At 43.3% G+C, this 21,952-nt stretch overlaps 1 protein-coding gene across 2 annotated transcripts in view; it reads left to right on the top strand.

The window, feature by feature from the left end:
• PPM1H (protein phosphatase, Mg2+/Mn2+ dependent 1H) overlaps positions 1-17,141 on the top strand; it is a 134,117-nt gene extending 116,976 nt beyond the window's left edge. Inside the window, exons 7-10 of one of the 2 annotated variants that reach the window (XM_035332715.1) lie at positions 159-222; positions 1,891-1,998; positions 7,966-8,117; positions 14,114-17,141. In XM_035332715.1, the coding sequence (XP_035188606.1) occupies positions 159-222; positions 1,891-1,998; positions 7,966-8,117; positions 14,114-14,261 (472 nt within the window). In that variant the 3' untranslated portion in view covers positions 14,262-17,141. Of the gene's footprint in view, positions 1-158; positions 223-1,890; positions 2,087-2,172; positions 6,294-7,965; positions 8,118-14,113 lie in introns of those variants that run through there. The other variant, XM_035332725.1, reaches the window with a different exon arrangement.
• The last annotated feature ends 4,811 nt before the right edge of the window (positions 17,142-21,952 follow it).

The following is a 21,952-nucleotide window of genomic DNA, read 5'->3' as shown; positions in this document are numbered from 1 at the left end:
GGAAAAAGAAATGCACCTCTCAGATCAAAGGCAGAGTCCCTAGGAAAAATAATGATTTTTAAAATAATAATAATTAAATAATCACATCTGCTTGTTTCAGGGCAGTGGGTCACTAATTGAGTGCAAGCTTTATAAATGTTGTTTGTCCCCCCCCACAGGGCATACAAAACCATTGAGGAAGACGACTTGAAGTTTCCCCTAATATATGGAGAAGGCAAGAAGGTGGGCACATGTGCTTTCCTCAGACCAAAGGAAGAACAAATTCTCTGCTGTTTACCACTCGATTTAGCCTGTGGCAGTCCACTGTTTTCCACTCAGTATCTCTTTATTTTATCGTTTTGACAGCTTGAAAGAATATCTTAGTTCTGTTATAAATCAGTCTCATGTCTGGAGTGGGGGGAAGAGGGAAGTCATTTGTTGTTCAGTTTCATTTTGGTTTTGTTTCATTGCAAGTAACTAGGCTGCAAAGAGACCGTCTTCAATAGATGACTTTAAATGTCTCTGTTTTCATTGTAAAATATATCTAGGATGATTGAAGATAGCAAAATAAGTCATGTTTGCTGAAAACGAAGCAGAAGGATGTTTAAAAACATTTTACAGTGTTCTGAGATGCAAAAACCCTCATTTAGGAAGGGGAGGGATCAAGGCAGGATTTAGGAAGTATAACAGCCCTTAAACATGTTTTCTTCAGCTAGTGTACGTGAACTCACTGTTGAATTTTTCTGATGTGATTGCTGATAGTTTTTCTTGAAAGTAAGAAGTGAACCCTTCCATTTGGGTGAACTTTGTTTCCAATTCCGTGATTAAGAACAGTGAGATCATTAGTGCTGATCCCAGCAAGCTTAGCTGGATGCAGCAATAGGATCAATACAAGGACGCAGTGGTGTCAGTTTGCCGATATTCGTATGCTCGCTGTGTTTCTAAATAGTGCTCCCCTGCTGCATTAGGTTCTTATCTCAGTGGAAAAACACACTCTCCTCAGAATTAGCCCAAGTTTTAAAGGTTTGGACCTGCAGCTTATCTCTGAATTTGGTTAGGTTTATAATTATTTGCAAAAGGTTTCACGCACATCTTTTAAATTTTCTCTTTTTTTGCCTTATGGAGCCAGGGGTTAGGGAGGCAGAATAATTTTGAGTCAGCCTTGCACTGTTACTGATGCTGTGAGCAATCTTATTCAGAAGCTGCTGCGGCAAAGCTAGTGTTTTGGGGAGGTGATGTGCAGGGAGTTAGGGTGCCTATGGGGCAGGCTGCCTGGTCAGTCTCTGGAGAAGCTTTAATGAAGAAGAGCCCAGCACCTCTTGGGAAACAGCTCCTGTCTCAAAGGAGGATGCCTAGCGAAGAAAGCATTAAAAGTGAGCCAGGAGCAGACCTGATTTGGACCAGCTCTCCTCAGAGAGCCCAGTGGGCACTGGCACTCTGTGTACTCAGCAGCTTGAGGTGGCCTTTGGCACTTTTCCTTGATGAGGAGAATATGTGGCAATGTGTCAAAAGGAAGAGGCCACAGGTTTCTTAAGTGATTAATTAGGCTCCTCATCCCTTTTATAAAACCTGTTTTCTTCATATTAACAGTGTAATTTGCTGAAGGAGTGCTCTCATTGATTACCATGGGAAAGTGAGGCAACTGAGTTAGATTTCCATAGTCCCAGTCCCTTACAGATGGTCACAGTCTAAGATGGGCATACTTAGACTGGCATGTGCACAAATACAAAATGAGAAATGGAAATGATGTGTGAAAAGTTCATACGTTGATTAGCTATGTTAGATCTCAAGCCTCTGGGAGTAAAAGGGGAGTTCATCCCTAGCTGTGACAGTTGTGGAGTAGGAGTGTTATCTCTTTCCATGTTGACACAATGCACGTAACAAGTTTTGATCCCGTTTCTCTATTTACAGGCTCGGGTTATGGCAACAATTGGGGTGACCCGAGGACTGGGAGACCACGACCTGAAGGTGCATGACTCCAATATCTACATCAAACCTTTCCTGTCCTCATCTCCTGAGGTAAAACAGCCAAGCTTTGACTATCTGATTTGTGGGAGAGAAACAAGTATACTTAGAGTGTTTATTTATTCTTCCAAAATCTGACTCCATTCTTGTGGCCAATCTAGGTAATATGCTGCACTTCCTAAAGGTGCTCGCGGGGTGATACCCAAAGTTAGTAACACCCTTGGAGTATGAATGTTAAAAATTCCTTTTCCAGTTGTGTGCCTGCCTCTGGTTACTCCACATCCCAGGCAGAGCACTGATGCCTTCTCACCCTCTTGTCCTTAGTTATCCCATAGCCTCACCATTCCATGCGGCAGACACCCATCTCTCCCCATCTTCATGTGCTCCAACACCCTCTGAGGCCTGGATCATGCAGCCTTCACAGAAGCTGACACGAACCAGTGTTCTGCAGAAGGGAGCATTGGATGTCTTCCACGGTAGCATGGCATCCTCCTTTAGGCAGAGGATACCAGATCCAACTGCTAAGTAGGAAAATGCCAAGAGTGTGTTGGAAGAATGCTTTATGCTTCCATCTGGCTGCCCCTTCACATCCGCTGCTTAATTCTTTATGGTGGTTCTGTGCAAACCCAAAATAACGGCAGAAATGGCAATGTGAGTTCCCAAATGATTACATAAAGAGGAGATTAGGCAATATTTACTATACTAGGGGTAGTGAACCTGCTACTCACCTGTCTGGAAACCAGTTTTAAATGCCTTCATTGTTTTGACTTGCCTCGATGCAAACAATTCTAGTTTGACCACCATACACCTTGCAGTGAGGGTTACAAAGGCTTCTAAATGGGCTTGAATGTATTTGGTTATTAACAAGAAACATTCAAACCTCACTTTGTTCTCTGGAACTTTATTCATGTTCCTACATCAGGGAACAGATGACACATTTTCAATAAAATATTAAGCAAGGGCAAAGCATCCTATGAGAGCACAAAAAGAGGAGGCTTTGCTGCCATGGCCCAAATGCTGAGAGCCGTCCACTGTCAGCTGCCTTTCCATTGTTTTAACCACACCCAGTATCTGACCTTGAACTTACTGCTTGATACAGCAGCGTGAGAGAATGAAAATACACAAATGGCATAACACTGCTAGAAAGGAACAAAAGTATTACATTGACCTTGCTTAGAACATCTTTGAGAATTTAAAAATGAAAAGAAGCACTGAGAGATTCTGGCCCTGAGGAAAAGGAGGTGATCCAGAGACAGCCCCTTCACTTTTCCTTGCTGTCAATCCAGTCCCTTCCCTCATTTGAGTGTGTGGTGCCCATCACTGGGGCTGTTCTCCTCAGCCAGGCAGGCAGCAGCTCTGCCCTCATCACTCTGATGCATTTGCTTAGTGCCAGCACAAGGATGCAGTTCTACCTATTTATTTTTTCTTTCTGGCTTGCTGAGACCCAGCATTTTTGGGGAATGTAATAGCTGCAGCGCAGTATCTCAGCAGTACCATCTCTGCTGATTGCTGCTGCTGCTGTATTTGTCTGTGTGTATAAACCAAAGCTTCTCACGGGCTTTTCTGATTTGTGTGTAGTGCGTGTGTGCGAGCGTGTGTTCAAATTCTGGAATCTGTCGTTCAGTTCCTATGCTATCCACATTTCAGGATCTCTTAACTGCTTTGTTAAAGGGAAGCAAAATTAGCTTTGTTTCCATATTCCCTTCTCAGCTAAATTCAGTAGAAGTGCACTAGGGAAGCAGGAGGAAAGACAGAGCACCTGCCACCTCGATTTAGAGATGTGGGAAAGGAGGAAAATAATAATAATAATAAAAAAAAATAACCTGAATTTTATTAGGAAGTAAAATATGTTCCAACTAGCTTTCCATTGCACCTCTTCTCTTAACCATCTCTTCCATGTCTTCCCAGAGAGGGCTCCAGTGCTTTATTTCCTCACATTCTTCTCTGACTTGTTCTGCCCATATGTGGACACCTTGCACAGAAAGCAGCATTAAGAAACAACCTCTTTATGCTGCCATCTGGGCATCCTGGCGCTTGGAAGTGCAGTGGCCTCAGGCAGCAGTCACATTTGGCCCTCGTGCAGCACTGGATTTGGAAATTGTCTTTGTAGAGGTAGGGAGGCACGTTGTCTGGTTTCCAGACCTGGAAAAGGGGAGGCACAGGAAGTGAAGCCTCACAGTGAGCCGTGACATGGGGAGAATCCAAGTCTGGCTTGTGTTTCTGTGCTGTAATTACAGAGTCCTTTCCAAATGTGGGGGCAAGGTGGTGAGTTTTCAGTGTATTTACTGCAGGGGTGACAAAACTCTGGTATGGTATGTCCACCAAAATTTATCTGAAGGCAAGGTAAGCATCCATGTGACTATATCCAGAAACATGCACAGAAGTAATTTGAGGGTGGTATGAATTTACACTTTGATAGAGCGCCAGGCTATGGGAGGAGAAGTCATGTAGCCAAGACTGACAAATGTAATCAGGATTCAGTGGCTCAGCTGTTACGAGACCAGATTTGGAGGACTTCTGCAGGTTGGTGAGCTCTAGAGAATTGAGCCTTTTATAATGAACTGGAGTAGCACAAAGCAGGCAAGCTATGGCTGAGGCTCTCTGGCATGGAATTAAATATTTATTTTTCATAATGGAACAGCTCATTTGAAAGCTTTCAGCAGGAAATTCTGCTTTTTAAAGCTCAGCAAGAGCCTTCTTGTTGCAGCAGAAAAGCAGAATTTCATCCTGAAATTTTTCAAGCAGCAGTTGAGCCGTTCAGTGGACGCCGTGTGGCTCCGACAACAGCTCCTGGACCTTGCCACTACGAACCCAATACCACCACCCAGAGCAAATAGGAGGAAGGTAACCAGGGAGAAATTTTCCCCTTCCAAACGCATTAATAAAATCTTTGTGATGACTTCACAAATATGTCAAAAGAAGCCGTTTTAGATTCACATCTGCCTTCTGGAGAAATCTTGGGGAATTACAGCATTTAAAGAAACAAGTGAGGCAAGTACTTACAGAAGTGCTCTTTGATCAAAGGGAGTCAAGGTGGTTTAAGGAAGCAAACATCACACTTTAGTAGCTTGAAGTCCTTCAGGGTTATGTCTACCAGAGAATTAAAAAAATAAAAATGCGGTAGATGATCTTGCCTGAGCACTTTGATTTCTGAAAAAAACATTTGAGAAACTGTTCTGCATCACAGGTTATTAATATAAAAGATATGAAGCTATAGACTAAGTGGAAACTTGGCACAGTCTACTGGAAATTGGCTAAAGGGCAGGAAACAAAGGGTGGCAGTAAAAAGCTAAAAGGAGATTAATTGGTGAGTGCTGCAGGGAGCAGTGTTGGGACCCGCTTTTTATTATTTACATATAAATTACTTGGAGGGTGGTATTGAAAGATCTCGTCGTTTGCCAGTGGAGCCGCACTGGATAACACTGCACATAAAAAGGGACAATACAATTAAGAAAGGGTTTAATTTATTGAAGAGACTGAGTTGATCAATAGTGCAGGCAACTGAATGCAGACTGTTGTGTGGCTTGAATTCCCCCAGGCAGGCTGCTTGGGAGCACCTCAGATGGCTGCAGGCTCTTGTGCCACTTTGTTTGAACAGTTTTCACGCCACAGGGGCTCGTGTTGGCTGCCTCTTACAAACAGAACTGGCTGGCAAGTCTTAGCGCCTTCACAATGCTGGTGTGGTCCTTTGCATGAGCCAAACGCAGGTTTTGTCCGGTGGGTAGGTCGTTTGAAATGTAAATATAAAAGTGGCCCACCTGCTTATTTGTTGCTTGCCCAAAGCCTTTTACTCAGCATTTCTAATTGTGTGTAGGCGAGTAATATTAGAAAGAAATACCTGTAATGAAAAAAGGCACTGTGTGACGAACCGCATAATGCGTGTTCAGAAAGGTGTCGTGTGTGACTGTGGGTTTGGTGGCGAGTGTCCACTGCTGAATTTCAGCAGAGATCTCTAAGTACCAGTCGAGATAAAATGTGGTGTAACCCAACTCTTACTGTCATGGGTGTTGGTGCTGCTGAGGTGCTGCTGCTTCGTTATAGCTGGCTTTTCACATTCGCTGATTGTTGAAGTCCGATTGAACTACTTCACAGGTCTCCAGCTGCTCCACATCAAATAGGTCATCAGTGGATGGTAGAAGTATGGTGACCTAACTGGAAACCCTCAAGGGGTGTCCTGTTGCTCCAGATATGTTACAGAGGGCAAAAGTTTGCCAGGGCAGTAGAAGGGGCTGGGAGGCTCAGGGGAGCTGGTGGCAGGGCTCCGTGAAAGGTAGAAGCTGGCTCATTTCTGCACCTGAGCCAAGCAGTCTGTAAGCATAACCTGAACCTGTGATAGACTGGACAGATCTTTTTTGTCAGCAGTGTACAAGATTGTGATGTTAGAAGCTTGGTTATTTGTATGAGGCACTTGCTGCTCAGTGGACCCCTGAGTTTTAGCCACAATGCTATCTGAAATACTTGCTTATACGTGGGAGACTTGACCAGGATGTGTGGTGCACTTGCTGGTTGCTGTGTTGCCTGGTTTATCCCCTGAAGCCCAATATATTCTGGGCTGTTAAAGGTTAACTAAACTTTGGGAGATGGGGACCGTGACAACTGCTGCCTTTTGTGCAGGAGCTTGGAAGGAGAGCTGTGCTGCATATAAGGATCTTTTCTATAATAGTATTCCCACTCAATCTGAATAAGGAGATATGCTCTAATGAAGAGAGTATCTTGCCTTGACTTTAATCCTCTCCAAAGTCCTTTTTCAGCTGTTACCTTAGATAATGAAATGAAGGTTACATTTTACAAATGACCTTTTTGTGCTTTTGAGTGAAAGGCGAACAAGTAAGGATTAGCAGTGAGGTCTAGATGATTGTTTCTCCAGAGCTGCTTGCAGTCCCATAAAATCATAATTACATTAAAAGGTCCAGGCGTTTTATGTGCATTTCCTGCTCCATGGCTCCTAAGGGGAGAGTGCACCAGGGGGGAGAATAAAACAGCTCCATGTCTTCTGGCTATGCCAAGTGCTTGTCCGACAAATTTGCTGCTGTCGGTGAAGCCCAGGGCTGGAGCAGGATGTGTGACAAGGTGTGCTGCTTCCAAACTTCAGTGCAGATCATCGTTTCCTCCAGTCTGCCGTGCCGGGGTTGCCACACTTCTTTCAGATGGGGCTTGTTGCTGTGGTAATTGAAGTGCTCTGGGAGGGCTTTGTAAGGGCTCCCTGCTGGAGCCTGGGAATCGCAAGAGCAGGCGCTTTGTCAGCTGGAATACAGTGTGTGCTGGAAGGAGAGCTACAGCCACCAAAAGGCTCGTTTTAAAATGCTCGTGATGACCTTTGCTCCTATTTGGGCTCAGCTGGTGGCCTCCCAGCCCCTTCTGAGGCTTCTGCCTCTGCTCCTGGCTTTCCCTGGCCCCGGTGAGGAGAGGGCCGGGGGTCGCGGTACAGGCCATGAGGCGGTGCTGGCAGCAGCCATCACCCTGGCTGTGGTGCTGAAGCCTGTGGGCGTTTTAACAAAACAGCCTAACTCAGATAAGCTTGGGGGTTCGCTTCTGTGCAAGACTCAAATGAGCCTCTACCCACTGAACACCGTAGAGATGCACACAACCGAGCAGGTAAACAGCTTCTCTCCATTTTGTGGGACTGCTCACTTGCCCGCGCGTCGTTCGGGAGTGCAGCGCCTGCCTCGGGCCTGGAAAGGCAAATGAGATACCTTCAGCTATGCACAACATACGCAATTTATTTGGCAGAGTTAAATGGGTCTGGACAAATAGTGAAAACAATTATTTGTGAATATTTTATTAGAAAATATCAAAAATTCATCAAATGAATTATTCAGCTTCCATTTGACTAGCCCTGCCAGCGATAGCAAGAGCTTTGCCTGCAGACCAGGCAGCTGGGCGGGGGGAGGCTTTGCTTTGATCAGAGCTGGCCGCAGGCAGCGTGGTGCTGTGTAGCCCCTCTCAAGAACACTTAGATTCATCCTGACTGGGTCAACCCCTGTGGGATGTCTCTCATTATGGTTTTTTTTCATGTTTTAGGTGAGAGTCTACGACCTCCTGCAGTACGAGCATGGTCCGGATGATGTTCTGATCCTAGCTACTGATGGACTCTGGGATGTTCTGTTAAATGAAGAAGTGGCAGAAGCTGTCACTAACTTCCTACCAAACTGTGACCCTGATGATCCCCACAGGTTTGTGCTCATCCCTGACTTTCTAGCGTCTCTGCAGTTAAGAGTGCTTTTTGGTAACATATTTGTGTAGAACATACGATGTAGATGATATGCAGTAGATATGCACGTTTTTATACATTGGATGGAGTCCATACAGCAAATGTGATTTGGGTTTGTTTTTTTTTCCAGTTATAACTCAGAATTGCCTACCTTCAAAGGAAAGTTGTGGGCTCATGGTATCTTGGCACAGGATCCATCTTGTGTGCTATAATAGGTCATATGGAAACTAAAGGAGACTGAGGTCTCAGAAGAACATGACAACAGGTCTCTGTCTCCAGCAGTCACACTTCACTCTCCTCTGGACAGTCTTTTAACACTAAAAAGTTGTTTCTTGCTAGGACCTTATTGGTATCTCTCTTACACTCTATACTTAAGGATAAATACTGCACGGTGTGAGTGCCACTCATTCCTAGTCATGCTGTGACCTTTAAACCCACCTCTGGTAGTGGATGCCCAGTGCCTGCCAGCTGCTGGGCAGCTGTGCTCACAAAATAGGTGCAGAGTTTTATTCTATTTCATGTAGCTGTATTCTGTTTAATTTCATAATTGTAGCCCATGTAATCCTCTTCATTCTCCTGTCTTCATCTCCTCTTGGTTAGTTTCTCTCTTTAAAATACACCACCAAGCAAACAAAACTTCCCGAACTAACTGGAGCACTGTGTGCCTGGAGTGTCTGTCTGCTGCCGAGTTCAGTGTCACTGTGAATTAAAACATCAAGCTGGAGATCAGAAGTCTCTCGCTTCAAAAAGGGAAGATGATGAAAGTGGAAATAGCTTCATCCTTCCCCAGAGATTGTTCTGAAAGGGAAGCGCCTGTTGCTCCTGATTTTAGGCCTGGCTAGCCATCGCTGTCTTCTGCCCTCTCCCTGGGATGAGTATGGGGGAAAAGAGCCCTTAAAGCATCCTCAGTTGTGCCTGTGGAAAGTGGAGTCTGGGACATAAGCAGTGGGATATCTCAGCAGCCAAGTGAGAACATGCAGAACTGTGCGAGAGCTCGAGTTTCATTTGTTTAGATGTGGCAGCTCTTGAGAGTATGGAGAAAATCAGTCTCAAAATGCTTTGTGTTTCTATTATTACTGAGTGGTCATCTTTAGGGGCTGAGCCCTGTTGTCCATCATCAAACATGGAGGACAGCAGTGGGTACGGACACCATGACAGCCGCTTGAGTTTTGAAGTGGCAGCCACTCCAAATCACAGGCAGAATTGTGTTACATGGTTAGTGAGTGAGGAGCACTTCCAGGACACCTGGCACTGTGCTCTGCAGATCAGCTGTTCACGGAAGGTAGGAGGAGACCCACACAATTGCCTTCCTATTTTTCCCTAGCGCTGTTCAGTGGTGGTAGGGAGCTTTTGCTCCGAATTCTGCACCCCTGAGTCCCGTGTTGCAAACACAGCTGGTATAATGCAATAGCTGTGCCCTACTCTGCCTCCATTGTCTTCTGGTAATTGGGAGGGGTTGGCTCTTCCTGCTGTGCTGGCTGGGCCTGTTAGCTGTGAACACAGTCTGGGTGCACTGCGTCGCTCTTGTTCCTTCTGGTGTTTCCAGCACTGGCGATAGCCAACAATTCTCTTGCAGTAGGAATAGGAATTCTTTGTTCAATCTGCTTGCCAGGCAAGGTGTGTAATTTCTCATCCATTATAAAATACTCATAGAAATAGTAAAGAAAAAATAATATTTTCTTTATTTGATTTAGATTTATTTACGCTGGTTTAGCCCCAGTAATTGTGGGGGATTAGTCTTGTTTGTACCAGTGTGAGTACGACACACTCCAGAATTGGGCCTGCTGTATTACGAGTTAGAACAAACACATTTATTAGTGTTTGACCTATTGGTCTATGAATGGACATCTGAATCGAAAATTAATTTGTTCTTTTAAGTGACTTTGTGCCAGGTCATTTAGAGGCTTACAAATAGTGGTAGCAAGACATTTCTCACGCCAGCTTGCAAAAGGTAATTAGAACAGTCCCTCATATAGTTTACAATGATATTTATGAAAATTACCTTTGTGGAATTGCTCTTGCTGCTTGGTTATAAAGAATATTTAAAGGGTTTAAAGTACTGTGTGAGAGGTTTTATGTAATTACTTCAGTGGTCCAAATGAGGTATAACTAATGAATTTACAATAGCATAGCAGCTCAGACGATGGAGTTGTGTTCATTCCTCTCTCTACTCAGAGACAGGAAAATCGTGTTTGCAGCATTATCAGTGTTATGTTTAAAGGAGATGTTATCCCACAAAATGTCAAGTTCTGTGATGGGTGCAGTCACAGTCTGCGGTGAGGTGATCAGCTGGAAATGTTAAATCTCTAGGGATGCAGAAAACTTGTCAGAATGTAAGAGGCTTGCCCCCTGGGCTTGGTAATGCCATGGTCTTCTGAAGAACCTACCGTTTGGAGCAGACCCTGGACCCTGGATCCACCTGACCCAGTACCCTACTTATTCCCTGACAGCAGCATATTTAACAAAGAGAAAGGGGAAAATACAAATAGGAAGATTTTAGAGCCGCACAGTAGTTATCTATTATGTAATTAGCTCTTCTAGGGAACAATATCCCTCCCATTTGAATTAGGAGTCATTTTACAGCCTGATGGATAAGAGCTCATAGCCCTCAGGAAAGCTCTTGGGACTCTTTCCTGTTGGTATTTACTGTCAGAGCTCTGAATGTTTGTTACCCACAGAAAAACATTTCTGAATCCTGTCAAACATAACATGTGCCTGGGCGTCTCCAAGTGCACAGGGAGCGAAGTCTTCACCCAGCCATGCAGACACAGCCTCAGGGGATCTGGGCAGCGGGTGACGAGAACAGACTTGATCAGAGAGCAGCTTCTCCGCGAGGGCTGGGCAATGCTGTGATGGAGTGAAGAAGCCAGGCTTGAGCTGGATTTCTTAGCCAGCTCATTTCTTACAGGTACTGTGGCCCACAAGAGCATGAAGGCGACCCTGAGCGAAGAACAGGTGGTAGCGACACACTGCTGCTTTTTCATACATCATCTGTCTGAGAAAGTATGAAGATGAAGAGAAGCCAGAATCTTAACCATTTCCTTTGGCTGCACTTACACACGCTTACACACTGACCTTGGGAATCTTTTATTTCTCATCCTCCCTCCTGTCCTTCCTCTCTCTCACCCCATGTGGAGATTTATGAAGGTGCTGGGGAGTTGCTCCACCTCTGCTGTGTGTGAGCGGATAAGAAGCTGCTCAGACAACAGCATGTTGCCCCCGCTGCCATTTCCCCTGCAGTACTTTCACTGATCAATACTGAAAGCTTGAGCCAGAGAAAATATATATATATTTATTCTTAAAACACAGAAGTTGTATTCCAGCGAGGCTGTTCATTAGGAGGAAGTAGATACTTCAAAACTACTTCAGCAGTTCTCTAATGCTGTCTTGACAGCTGAATCCCAAGTTCACAGCGCTGGAGAATAAAGCATTCAATAATGGACTGCTGCTGCTATTCATCTCCAGGTACCAGAAACTCACCCCATCTCCTCTAGTGCCAAGTTGAACAGCGTCACTCAATTCAGCTCGGTGCTAGGGGAGGAATACGTTACCTCGCTGCTGCCTTCACCTGTTCCTTCTCCTCCACTTCAGCGTGCTGGTTTTCTTGTGTATTTCACAGTCTGTCTACAGGAGAATTTCTGGTTTCTTAAAGACTTTTTATTTTTTTATCTTACCCTCTCCAAACATTAAGCAGCACATCTTTACACAATAAAGAGCAGTACTTATTGCTTTGTACTCTTTAGATGTGGGGAGCCCTTGTTAATTAGAAAAAGAAGGAAGGCAAAGTTTTCTCCCAGAATGATGGGTTTGCTTCTCTTAAATCCTGACAATAGCTGAGACACCCTTGAAAAAGATGTTCTTAGCCAAAACTCTCTTAGCATCAGACATGCTGTGAATAAATATTTCAGTTTCTTGCCTGCCACGCGGAGTCCTTTTGTTCTTAGCCCTGCATCTGATTTGGGGATTTGGGAACTGAGGAATGCAAGAATGTATGTTTGTTCCTTTCCCCTTGGAAAACAAAATGTAATGTCGTTATTAGGACAGTACAATCAGCGCTTCTTGTCACCTCCTGCTGTTACACCTTGAGGTCTTTGGTGCAGACAGATCTTGGAACCTGCAGACGGTGTGCAAGCATGTGTGTTAGAGTTCGTGACTTGCCTGGTGCAAAATGACCCTTGGGCCCTCCACTTATGGCTAAGAGTAAATTTTGTGTCAAAACTGGAGAGACCTGGAAATGTTACTGCTCCCTCAGTACCACTAGGAGCGGGTAGTGCATTGCTTCTGCAGAGCATTATTTGGATTTAACATCAAATGTTTTGTGTAGTGAAACGTTGGTTTATTTGCAGTAAAAGTAGCTTTCTAGTAGAGCAAGTAAATCTATTCCTTATTCAAAGGAGTCGTTTGAGCTTAAGGAACCAAAACTGTAGAAACAGGACATAATAAGTTGGATATTTCTCTTCTGTTAGCCCAAGAGGGTAAATAAAGTCTCTTTTAATAGCATTCACATTTAATAATTCATTCTTTGGTGAAATTATCTGGGGTTAGAACAATCCTGGGATACTCAATTAATAAACCCTTCTTTTGTCCACTGCTTGTGATCAGTGGAGGTGCTGTTCTTTCCTGTGCCTCAGATGAGATCTGGGCAGATCACTTCTGGGCAAGAATCCTCCCTAGAAAAGGGGGTCTTGAAATGCCAACCCTTCTCATCCTTCCTGCTTTCTTTAAATTGCACGGATGCGTTTGGCTTCTGATGGTCTGTGAGTTTGGCTTTACATAGAGTCCGTCATCACATCAGAGGCTGATACTTAAGATTTAAATGAAATACAGGCAGACACAATACTGAACGTGTCTTTTGTGTGTGTGTGTGTCTTAGCTGTTCAATTAATTTTTAATCAGCAAATCATAGAGAAGCTTGGCTCCACCCAACTAAATTCAAAACGTCTCAGGCAGGTGTTGGATTGAGGATTGATTGGAGTACTTGTTCATCCATAATGAGCTTTCCTTCAGAGGAAACTTCTAAATTAGCACTCAGATGTGTTGATCTAGTAACAGCAGGTAAAACGATATGGGATGACACATCTGATCAATATTGCATTGGGCTCAGGTTTGTTGAATAAGGACTCATTTTAGAAATAATCCAGTTGTAAACAACCGGTTCTCCATTCTGGCTGGTGCAGGGCAGAGCACTATCTCTGCACCACTTCTTGTGCTCTGACACCCTTCAGCCTCCAAGCAGCATCTGGTATTTTCTAAGGACAGAAAATAACTCCCATAAATACAATGCCATTCAGCCCAGCGCAGTCTGGGAGGTTTGAAGCAACATGAAACTGTCAGTATTTCACTAAATTAAGCACTTGACAACTCACATTCACACAGTTTTCATTGAACTCACAAATGTAAATGGACTGTGGACTCTGAATCTGTCTGTATTAAGTTTCTTTTTCCAGTTTCACTATAAAAGACGTTCAAAAATCATTCTTACAGTGAAGGAAAATAGCTTATCTACTTGGTTTAAAGGGCAACTTGGATTTTATTTTTAAATATTGCTTGTTTTCAAATTGCATTCTTTATTACAGTTTGTCTATGGAATGAGTAAACCCATATTTACCTTCAGGTGTTTCAGTCCACAAGGGCTCAGTAAACAAGTGGTGCTATTTTGTGTCCTCAATTTTTCAGACTACTCCTAGAAACTTAATTTGTAAAGGCTTTTTTTTAAAAAAAAAAAAAAAAATTCTGAAAACTCTGACCACTCACTTTTTGATTGATCACTGCCTGTGAAATACCTTCTGAGACAAAAACTGCTACTGAATTACGAAGGATTGCTTTCCGGGGATGTTGTGGTTAACATTTCTCTGCTTCTGGGTAACTTGTACCTGACAAATGTAAATCTCAAGGCTTTCTTCACCAAGCTAGGCCGTAATACTCGCCCTCCCTGGCTGTGTTCTGCCTTCTCCACAGGTACACGTTGGCGGCGCAGGACCTGGTGATGCGAGCCCGGGGAGTGCTGAAGGACCGGGGCTGGCGAATCTCCAACGACAGGCTGGGCTCTGGAGACGACATTTCTGTCTACGTCATTCCTTTAATACACGGGAACAAGCTGTCGTGAGAGTAGCATCGAGAGCGGTTGCAGAAAGGGGATCTTTTCAGGAAGGGCCTCTAAGAGACGATGTGGTTTTGGTGATCTGACTGGGACATCTCCAACTGATGTAATCTATTCAAAGCTAATGCTGGAGGGGTATTTTTCTGCCTGAAAGGCAGGGCTCTGCACATATACTGTATATGATTAAAGATAACCCTTAAGATTACAACTCCCCTATAGAAAAGGTTCTGGTGCTTAATGGGAATGGGATTTAAATGCTGCTAGCATATTGTGGATTCTGTCATCCCTCCAGGTGAAGACCTGAAATACAAGTTAATTTTTTTCAGTTTACTATGTAGCTTGGAAGAGCCATTTCAGTTGTGAAAGTATAGGTGGGTATCAGAAGCCATGGAGGCTCCTGAAGTCTAACCCCAGATATTCAGAGTAGTGACTTGGGTTACATCTCATTTAAAAATACTTTTATAGATATATATATATGAGACTCAGAAGTTTTCTTCTTCCAAAAAGTTGCTTTCATGACTTACCTATGGACAACTGCAAACTTGTGTAATCCTTTGAATCCCCGTTTTTCCTCTTGTCTCTTCTTCAGTAGACTATACTCCTGTATTTTAGTAGGAAAACTGAAATCGTTTTTAGTGTGACTATACCTGTTTACTGCAGCTGAAACAGCCAGCTGCAAAATTGTCCAGGAGAAATAGGTCACAGTCTTGTACTGCAAGATTTGTTCTGATACGAGGAATTATTTGTTGAGATTCCCTGTTGTGTGTATACCACGCTTATACAGAGCAAGCAAACTCAGCTTTATGTGATGTTTACCTGGAGGTCGTGGTTTCTTTGGGATCAGAGATTTTCATTCGTTGAATGGGTCTGTCTGCCTTATCCTGTTGAAAGGATCCCTGAACACACAGCTTTTGCATCAGCTGGGATTCAGTAACTTTATTTGGGCTCCTGAGTATATTTTCGGCTGGATTTCTACTTGATGATATTGTTCTGGTTATCAGTTCGGATACACAGATAGTGATCTGTTTAAAAATGATTTCACTTCTTCCTGCCTCACTTACTATTCAGCATATTCCTGCTTCCTGCTTGACTTGGCGATCAGAAAGTGACAGCCTGTAACTTTCTGCCCTCTCAGTTGTTGAGAACTGTAGTTGAGGATCAAAAGATCACTGTGATAGTTACCAGCCCTTCACCCTTCACTAGCTTCATCAGCTTTTTTCTTAGCAGTACTGAATCGATTTAAATAAAGAAAACCTGAGTACATTATTGGAGTAAAAGCAAGTCCAAAGGAGTAACAACTGCAGCTTAACCTAGCTGCCTGCTCTCAGACAGACAGCTCTTCCCTTCATTGGCTGCAATTAAAAAATAAAATAAAATAAAATAAAATAAAAGGAAGGTTCTCATATATAGGCAGATGTGTCAGCTGGGGAGCCAGATTCAACCTAAATTGCTCCCAGACCATGTTCTTTTGGAGCTGCTAATCTGGCTTGTACATAAAAGCTACTTCTTGAATAGCCAAAAGACAGGGAGCTGACATAATTGCAGAGCAGTGACTAGGCATCTCACAAATGTTATATCCTTCCTAAAGGAGAAACTGCCAGCTCTAAGAGGAGGATGCTGTGTCCTCTGTGCTCCGTGAGGTGTGCAGACTTTCTCCTGAACAGGAGTAGCCTAGAGCTTGCCAGTTTTATAATTTATAATGTGCTATGTAAACAAAGAACAGTGCTGTTTGGTATAGCTGCCCAGATGCTTTATTTGATTGCATCCAAAAGTACGTGTGCAACATTCTCAGAGAATTTCAAATGCCCTTCTCTAAGTCTCTAGACCCAGTAGGAGTTTCAGAGATGAGCTGAGCCGATGCGGAGTGTGTAATGGCTCACACATGCAGCAGACTGCATGATTTTAGCCTGGAAACTGTTCCATGCGTGCCCCAGTGCCTGCATATGATAAAGCTGTGCAGAACACTGAGGTTTTATGTTCTAGAGCTTTAGTATAAATCAACTGTGTATCTGATTATGTGTTATCACACTTTATTCCTTTTTATTTTTTCCCCTTTTTCTATGAGCAAATGGGTGAAAAGAGATCTGCAGGTTTGGAGTCTAGAGTATTTTTCACATGGCCCCACGTATGTTCTGAAGTTCAAACAAGAGATCTTCTCTTGCACTCTTTTTTTTTTTTTTTTTTTTTTTGGCCTAATAAACTTGTAAACATGCTTTTCATGCTCTGTGTAACTCCTGTTGTCTCTTTGCAAATGCAGTTGTGTAGTCCTTTAGCAATAAAGATCCTCTTTCATGAAGAAACTAATGGCAATCCCTCCAAAGTCACATGAACAGCAAAGAAGCTGATGCTTGCTGTTACCAACTACGAGCCAGAGTCAAATATTCCGGTACCCATGTGTTAGTCTTCATTATTCAGTAACATGGTGTCAGCATTCACACCAGTCATTATAAAACCACCGAGTACAATGTGGTGGAAATTAATTTCCGGTATAGCATCAGCCAAAATTTAAAAGTGAAATTTCAAGGCAATGGAAAACGCATCTTCTCTTTCAGTGGTGTTTTTAAACGTACCCCTAGGGAGATGGGGCGGCAGAGTGCACGACTCGGTGGGAGTAAATTCAGGGATCAGGTTTCAGAACAAAATCTTGCAGGCACTCGTTTGGCTTTGTGCATCAGCCTCCAGTTTTGCTGTTCACCTGAGGCATTGCCATCAGTCAGCCTGCTTCTCTGCAGCTGCTGCACCTGCCTAGGTCAAGTTGTGTTAGCTATGAGCTCTTCTCCTGGAAAGGGCAGAAGCACAGGATCAACAATTAACATCAACTAGCATCAATTCTGAAAATTTTCAAGAGTAATAAAAAGCTTTCTACTCCGATGTTTGTGACTGAAACTATGCTGTGATGTTTTTTTGTTTTGCTTCTTTAAAAAGTCCCTGTTACACATTTACAGGCTTGCCTACCCTGAGTGTCGCTGGTTCACCTCTGATACGCTGCTTTAGCACCTGGGCTCTCACTTCTACTCGCCTTCATTAGGAGCTTCCTACATGCCTGCACTGTGCTCTGTGCTCTGCTTCACAGCGTGGTATAAATGCATCTACACGCCGAAGCATGGCACAAATAGGAAGCAGGAGCCATTCATTGGGGAGGCTCGTGTGAAGCTGGTATAACTAAACACATTCCCTATTTCATCACAGAGTGCATTACTGGGGAGTCGCAGCATTAGAAATCACTGACGGCAGGGAGGAAGGGTTGCTGTGCTCCACGATGCCATTTTTCAGTTAGACACAGGATGGATACGGCCACGTTCAGACTTGTAGCTGCTCTGCTGCTTAGTGAAGCTCCAAAATCAGGAGCTCATCTTGAACTGGAGCAAGTTAGGCACCAAGTCCAAATCTTAGGTCCTTGGCATATCATCTTAGTCCCTGTCTGATGCTATCAGCAGTATATTTTGTTTGGTTGGTTGGTTGTTTTTTGTTTGGTTGGTTTTGTTTGTTTGTTTTTGGCTAGTGAAGTTCTCTTAGTATCCAAAATTGTTTAAGTGTGAGCAGCAAGGAGCCTCAGCCCTGAGTTACATCTGTATTAGCATTGCCATTGCACAGTGCTGTATCCTTGCCAGTGCATTGGCACTGCTCAGAAAGCTCGGCAAGTTTTCATTTCTTGGACACCATGAAGGAAAGGAAATAGGATGCCACATAGCTCAGATTAGCAGACGCCATCTAACATTGCCTTCTGGTGCCTGGTCCAGTCCAATTTCTAGAAACCCAAACCCAAGAAGCTTCTACCATTCCCCCGTGAATGCTGTTGCAGAAGGTAGGACAGATATTTCAGAGGTTTTCTCTCACACTACAGCCTGAACTCACCTGTACTTAATTAGATGAAGACAGCAGTTCAGAATTTCATTTACACCTTAAGTGAGGCATGCAACTGTCTTCTGTTAAATTAATGCAACGATGCTTCCCGTATGAACACAGGAGTCTGTTGTCCAAGAGGGCTAATTTTCAATGGCCTCGTGCTGGAGAGAGAAAATGTTTTTAATAAAAGGACTTCTGAAGAGCAACAGGTCTGACAAGCTAAAGGAAAGCGGTCATAGCCTGCCATTAGCTGTGCTGTTTCATGTTAAAGTTGATTCCATATTAAAACACGACAGGCGAGGTCTGTGAGATGCGGTAGACGCTGTGTCTCCAAGATATTTCTGAAGAACTAAGAACTGCACTTGGTGTTTTGGCTTTGAGCTATTACTAGGATTTAAAGAACACTACGCACTCCAAGCCAGTCTGCTGTGTTTCTTCCTGCATCAGCGTTTTGCTGCTTTTTTTTTTTTTTAAACTTACGTGCAAATAATTTCAACACTTGTATCAAACAGGAGCTGCAAATCTGTGGCATTGTTGTTCCGCCCCGACATTCTTGGTGTGTAAATAGTTTTCCTCCATGTGTCTTAGATGCAGACGTAGTGATGTGGCTGCCATAGAGCGTGACCAAACAATGCTGTAACTGTGCTGCTGTATTTCTACCTGTGACGTACTTGAAGGAGGATGCCCTTGCCCGCCTCCGGTCTCTTTTTTTTTATTATTATTATTGTTGTTTTTTTCTTTTTATTTTTTAACTGTTGCTGGTGATGTTCTTTCATAGGTATCTTATTTTGGTTTGGTATTTTTTTTTAATAGCCATCACTGTTTTCTTCCCTTCATTGGACAAGTCATCTTATTTTGAGGCCTGTAAAACTCTCTAGGTTTTATATGTCCTGAGGAATGGAGGACCTGCTGGAGGAAGATGTTTTGGACCAATGTACTTATGCTTTGTGACTGTGAAATGTTAATCTTTTTGTAACCTAAGAACAAAAAAAAAATGTTTAGTAAAGGGATATATTTTGTGTTTTTTGAAACTTTTCAGTGCAATGAAAAAAAAAAAAAAAGAGGAGGATGCTGAAGAAGTGTATGCGCAAAATTTTAAATAAAATTTTAAATTATATATATACATCTATATCTATAACCATTATTATTCTGACTGTCCTGAAGAGTACCTGAGTCTCCTTGTGTATTCACTGTGCAATACAGACAAGCAGCACACACTGTTTTACCAGGAAAAGGCCGAGTCCCTGACAAGAGGTCTCACACCAGATCTAATGAAGTAGATCCCTGAGAGGTGCCTCAGCGCATGGGGTGATCCCGAGGAGCCCAGCTGTGGGAGAGCCCTGTGAGCTGCATGCTGCTTTAAGGTTATGATTCACTGCTCGGGTTGCCAGCTGCTGTGTTTGACTCAATGAAGAGCTATGCAAAGTGCTCAGCTCTCCGCTGTCTGTGGTATGAAAAATTGGGTGCGAGTTCTGAAATGACAATGCAGGTGGGATATGTTTTTCCTCCCCAGTTTCTCAGGAATCACTGTCTCAAATTCCACTCCGAAGTTTTTATTAGAGTGAACCCGAAGCTGATTCATTGATCCCATCGAAGCAAGTTGTCATGGTAATTCAGCAACCAAAGACGTAGCTGAAGGTACGGGAGAGGCGGGAGGTAACACCTGCCTCTTTGCACTGTACCAGCACAGCCGTGGGCAGCGTCCTTCCCTAGCACAGGGCTGAGAGCTGGCTGTGCTATTTGCTGTTTGCCTTCAGGTGTTGCCTTGTAGCGCTACTAGTTCTCCCCGATCTTATTTTACTTCCAATTCAGTAGGCGAGCAGTGAAAACATTTCTTCTGTGTCACCCCGGATTTTTAAATGCTTGCTGCATGTGCCCAGTGTGTTAACTGAGCATAACAGCGCAAGGATGAAGGATTTGTTGTTTTCGGTCTGGTTCTTCTTACTCTCCTCTGAGTCCTACAGTTTACTACTGCAGTCAGACCACTGAGTCAGGTTTAAGATTACAGTGCAAGTGCACTTTGGAATAGCTTTGCCAGCCTCACTAGAATAAATCAGCATCGGTAGTGTGCAGTGATGGGTTACTGCCCCATGCCAAGCGGGCCTCAAGGAGCACGCTCTGCATCGTGCTATTGCTTCTACACCTCTTACACCCTAAATTCTGTGAGACTGTAGCTCAAGTAAGGCTCGTTATTTTCATTTCTAGGTAACAGATGCAACTCTTCAGATGTGGACATCATTTTCTATACTCCCTGTATGCAGTAAGTGCAATAATACATTCATATTCTTATACTGAATGCATTTTGTTACCTAAAGCTATCGAAGGGAACAACCCCAGTAATTTGTTGTATTTTGTGCAGTTGCTGTAAAACAGAGGCCTGAAGTTTTGTCTTCTAAAATACGCCGTACAGCAACACACCTTCACAAAACGTGTACTTCTTTATATACTCTCAGACTGCAGCTTTTATTGGTTCCAGAGTCACACTCGTGCTTTCCAGGAATGCTTATGTAAACCGGAGTTACTGCACATCCTGTTCTTGTTAGAAGGAAAGATGAGGGATATTTTTTATTTTTTTAAGTAGGTTCTTTCACTTTGCAAAGCAGAGGGTGGCATAACTTCTTAGGTAGATACAATGACTTGAGGAAATATTGTGCTTTGAGGACAAGGTTAATAAAAGGCATACGATCAAGGTAGACAAAATGTATCTACAGGTAGATAAAGAAAGGATGATTCAGAGACTCCTGTTTAATAATTTAAGAATAATTAATCATGAATTTGAAGCTGCAGGAATATTCTTCAGCACTCTGCCACAAAATACTAAGGGGAGAGGGAGGAAGCTGCAGTAGAAAAAATAATTAGATCTTTCCTGCGGCTAATTTAAGACAGATTATTTAGATGCATAGACTGATGAGATCTCTGAACCCTCATGAATTTTAGGCCACCTAAGATTAGAACTGCATTGTTTTTCTTGGGCGTATTACTGGGTAAGATCTCAGTCTCTAAAGAGTCAAAATGTCCCTGAACTTGACTCCCGAGCAGTTATTCCCTCAAGCGATAGAAGGCAATCCTTCGTGGTGTTCTGTAAGGACAGCTCTACAACTGTCCGTAATGATTTGGTATCGCCCCTAAACCCAACACTCATCCCTGGATTTATCACTCTGTGTGTGCTTTTGTGTGTGTGTTTATTTATTTTTTTCTTGTCTGTGGTAAGCCAAGGCATTTCCCTGCAGGCTCTACCCCAGCAGAGCATCCATCTGGTTCATCTATGCTATGGGTGTTATTTTTCCTTCCTTCTCCTTACCATGCTCCTCTTTAATTTAAAATATTTTGGAGCAGGTAGCCGTTGTTTTGGAGGAACCACTGAGCCTTTGGCTCTTCCCCTCTCCCCACCTCTCGTCTCCCGTGGCAGCTGATGCTCACCAGCAGCGCAGAAACCGCTGCTAGCCAAAGGGAAGCCCGGCAGAAAGGGAAACAATTTCTTTTCTATCTTTTACTTAATGTGGCTCATTACCTCAAAATGAAACCATGCATGCATGTAATATGCAAGTTCTCCTATTTTAAAAGGAATTTTTTTATGGTTTTAAGTTGATTTTGGAGGGCTCTGCTTTTTGAACCTTGCCGCCCCAGTCCTTCAGCCCAACTATTCTCTAGGAAAACTACTTCTCAGTAGCTGAAGAGCTGGCTGGAAGAGCCACCCAAGCTCAGATGAATCTTTTGGCTTCTGATGTGACAATTGTCACCTATTTCTGTAGTTAATGCTACAATTTTTCAGGGACTAAGCAGAAAACAATGAAATTTTGCTGATTTTTTTTTTCCTTTAGGAAGGTAAGACAAGCACAGCGATACTGCAC

Source organism: Oxyura jamaicensis, chromosome 1, assembly GCF_011077185.1.
Source record: "Oxyura jamaicensis isolate SHBP4307 breed ruddy duck chromosome 1, BPBGC_Ojam_1.0, whole genome shotgun sequence".
Classification (NCBI taxonomy): domain Eukaryota; kingdom Metazoa; phylum Chordata; class Aves; order Anseriformes; family Anatidae; genus Oxyura; species Oxyura jamaicensis.
This window is presented reverse-complemented; position numbering and strand designations above follow the sequence as displayed.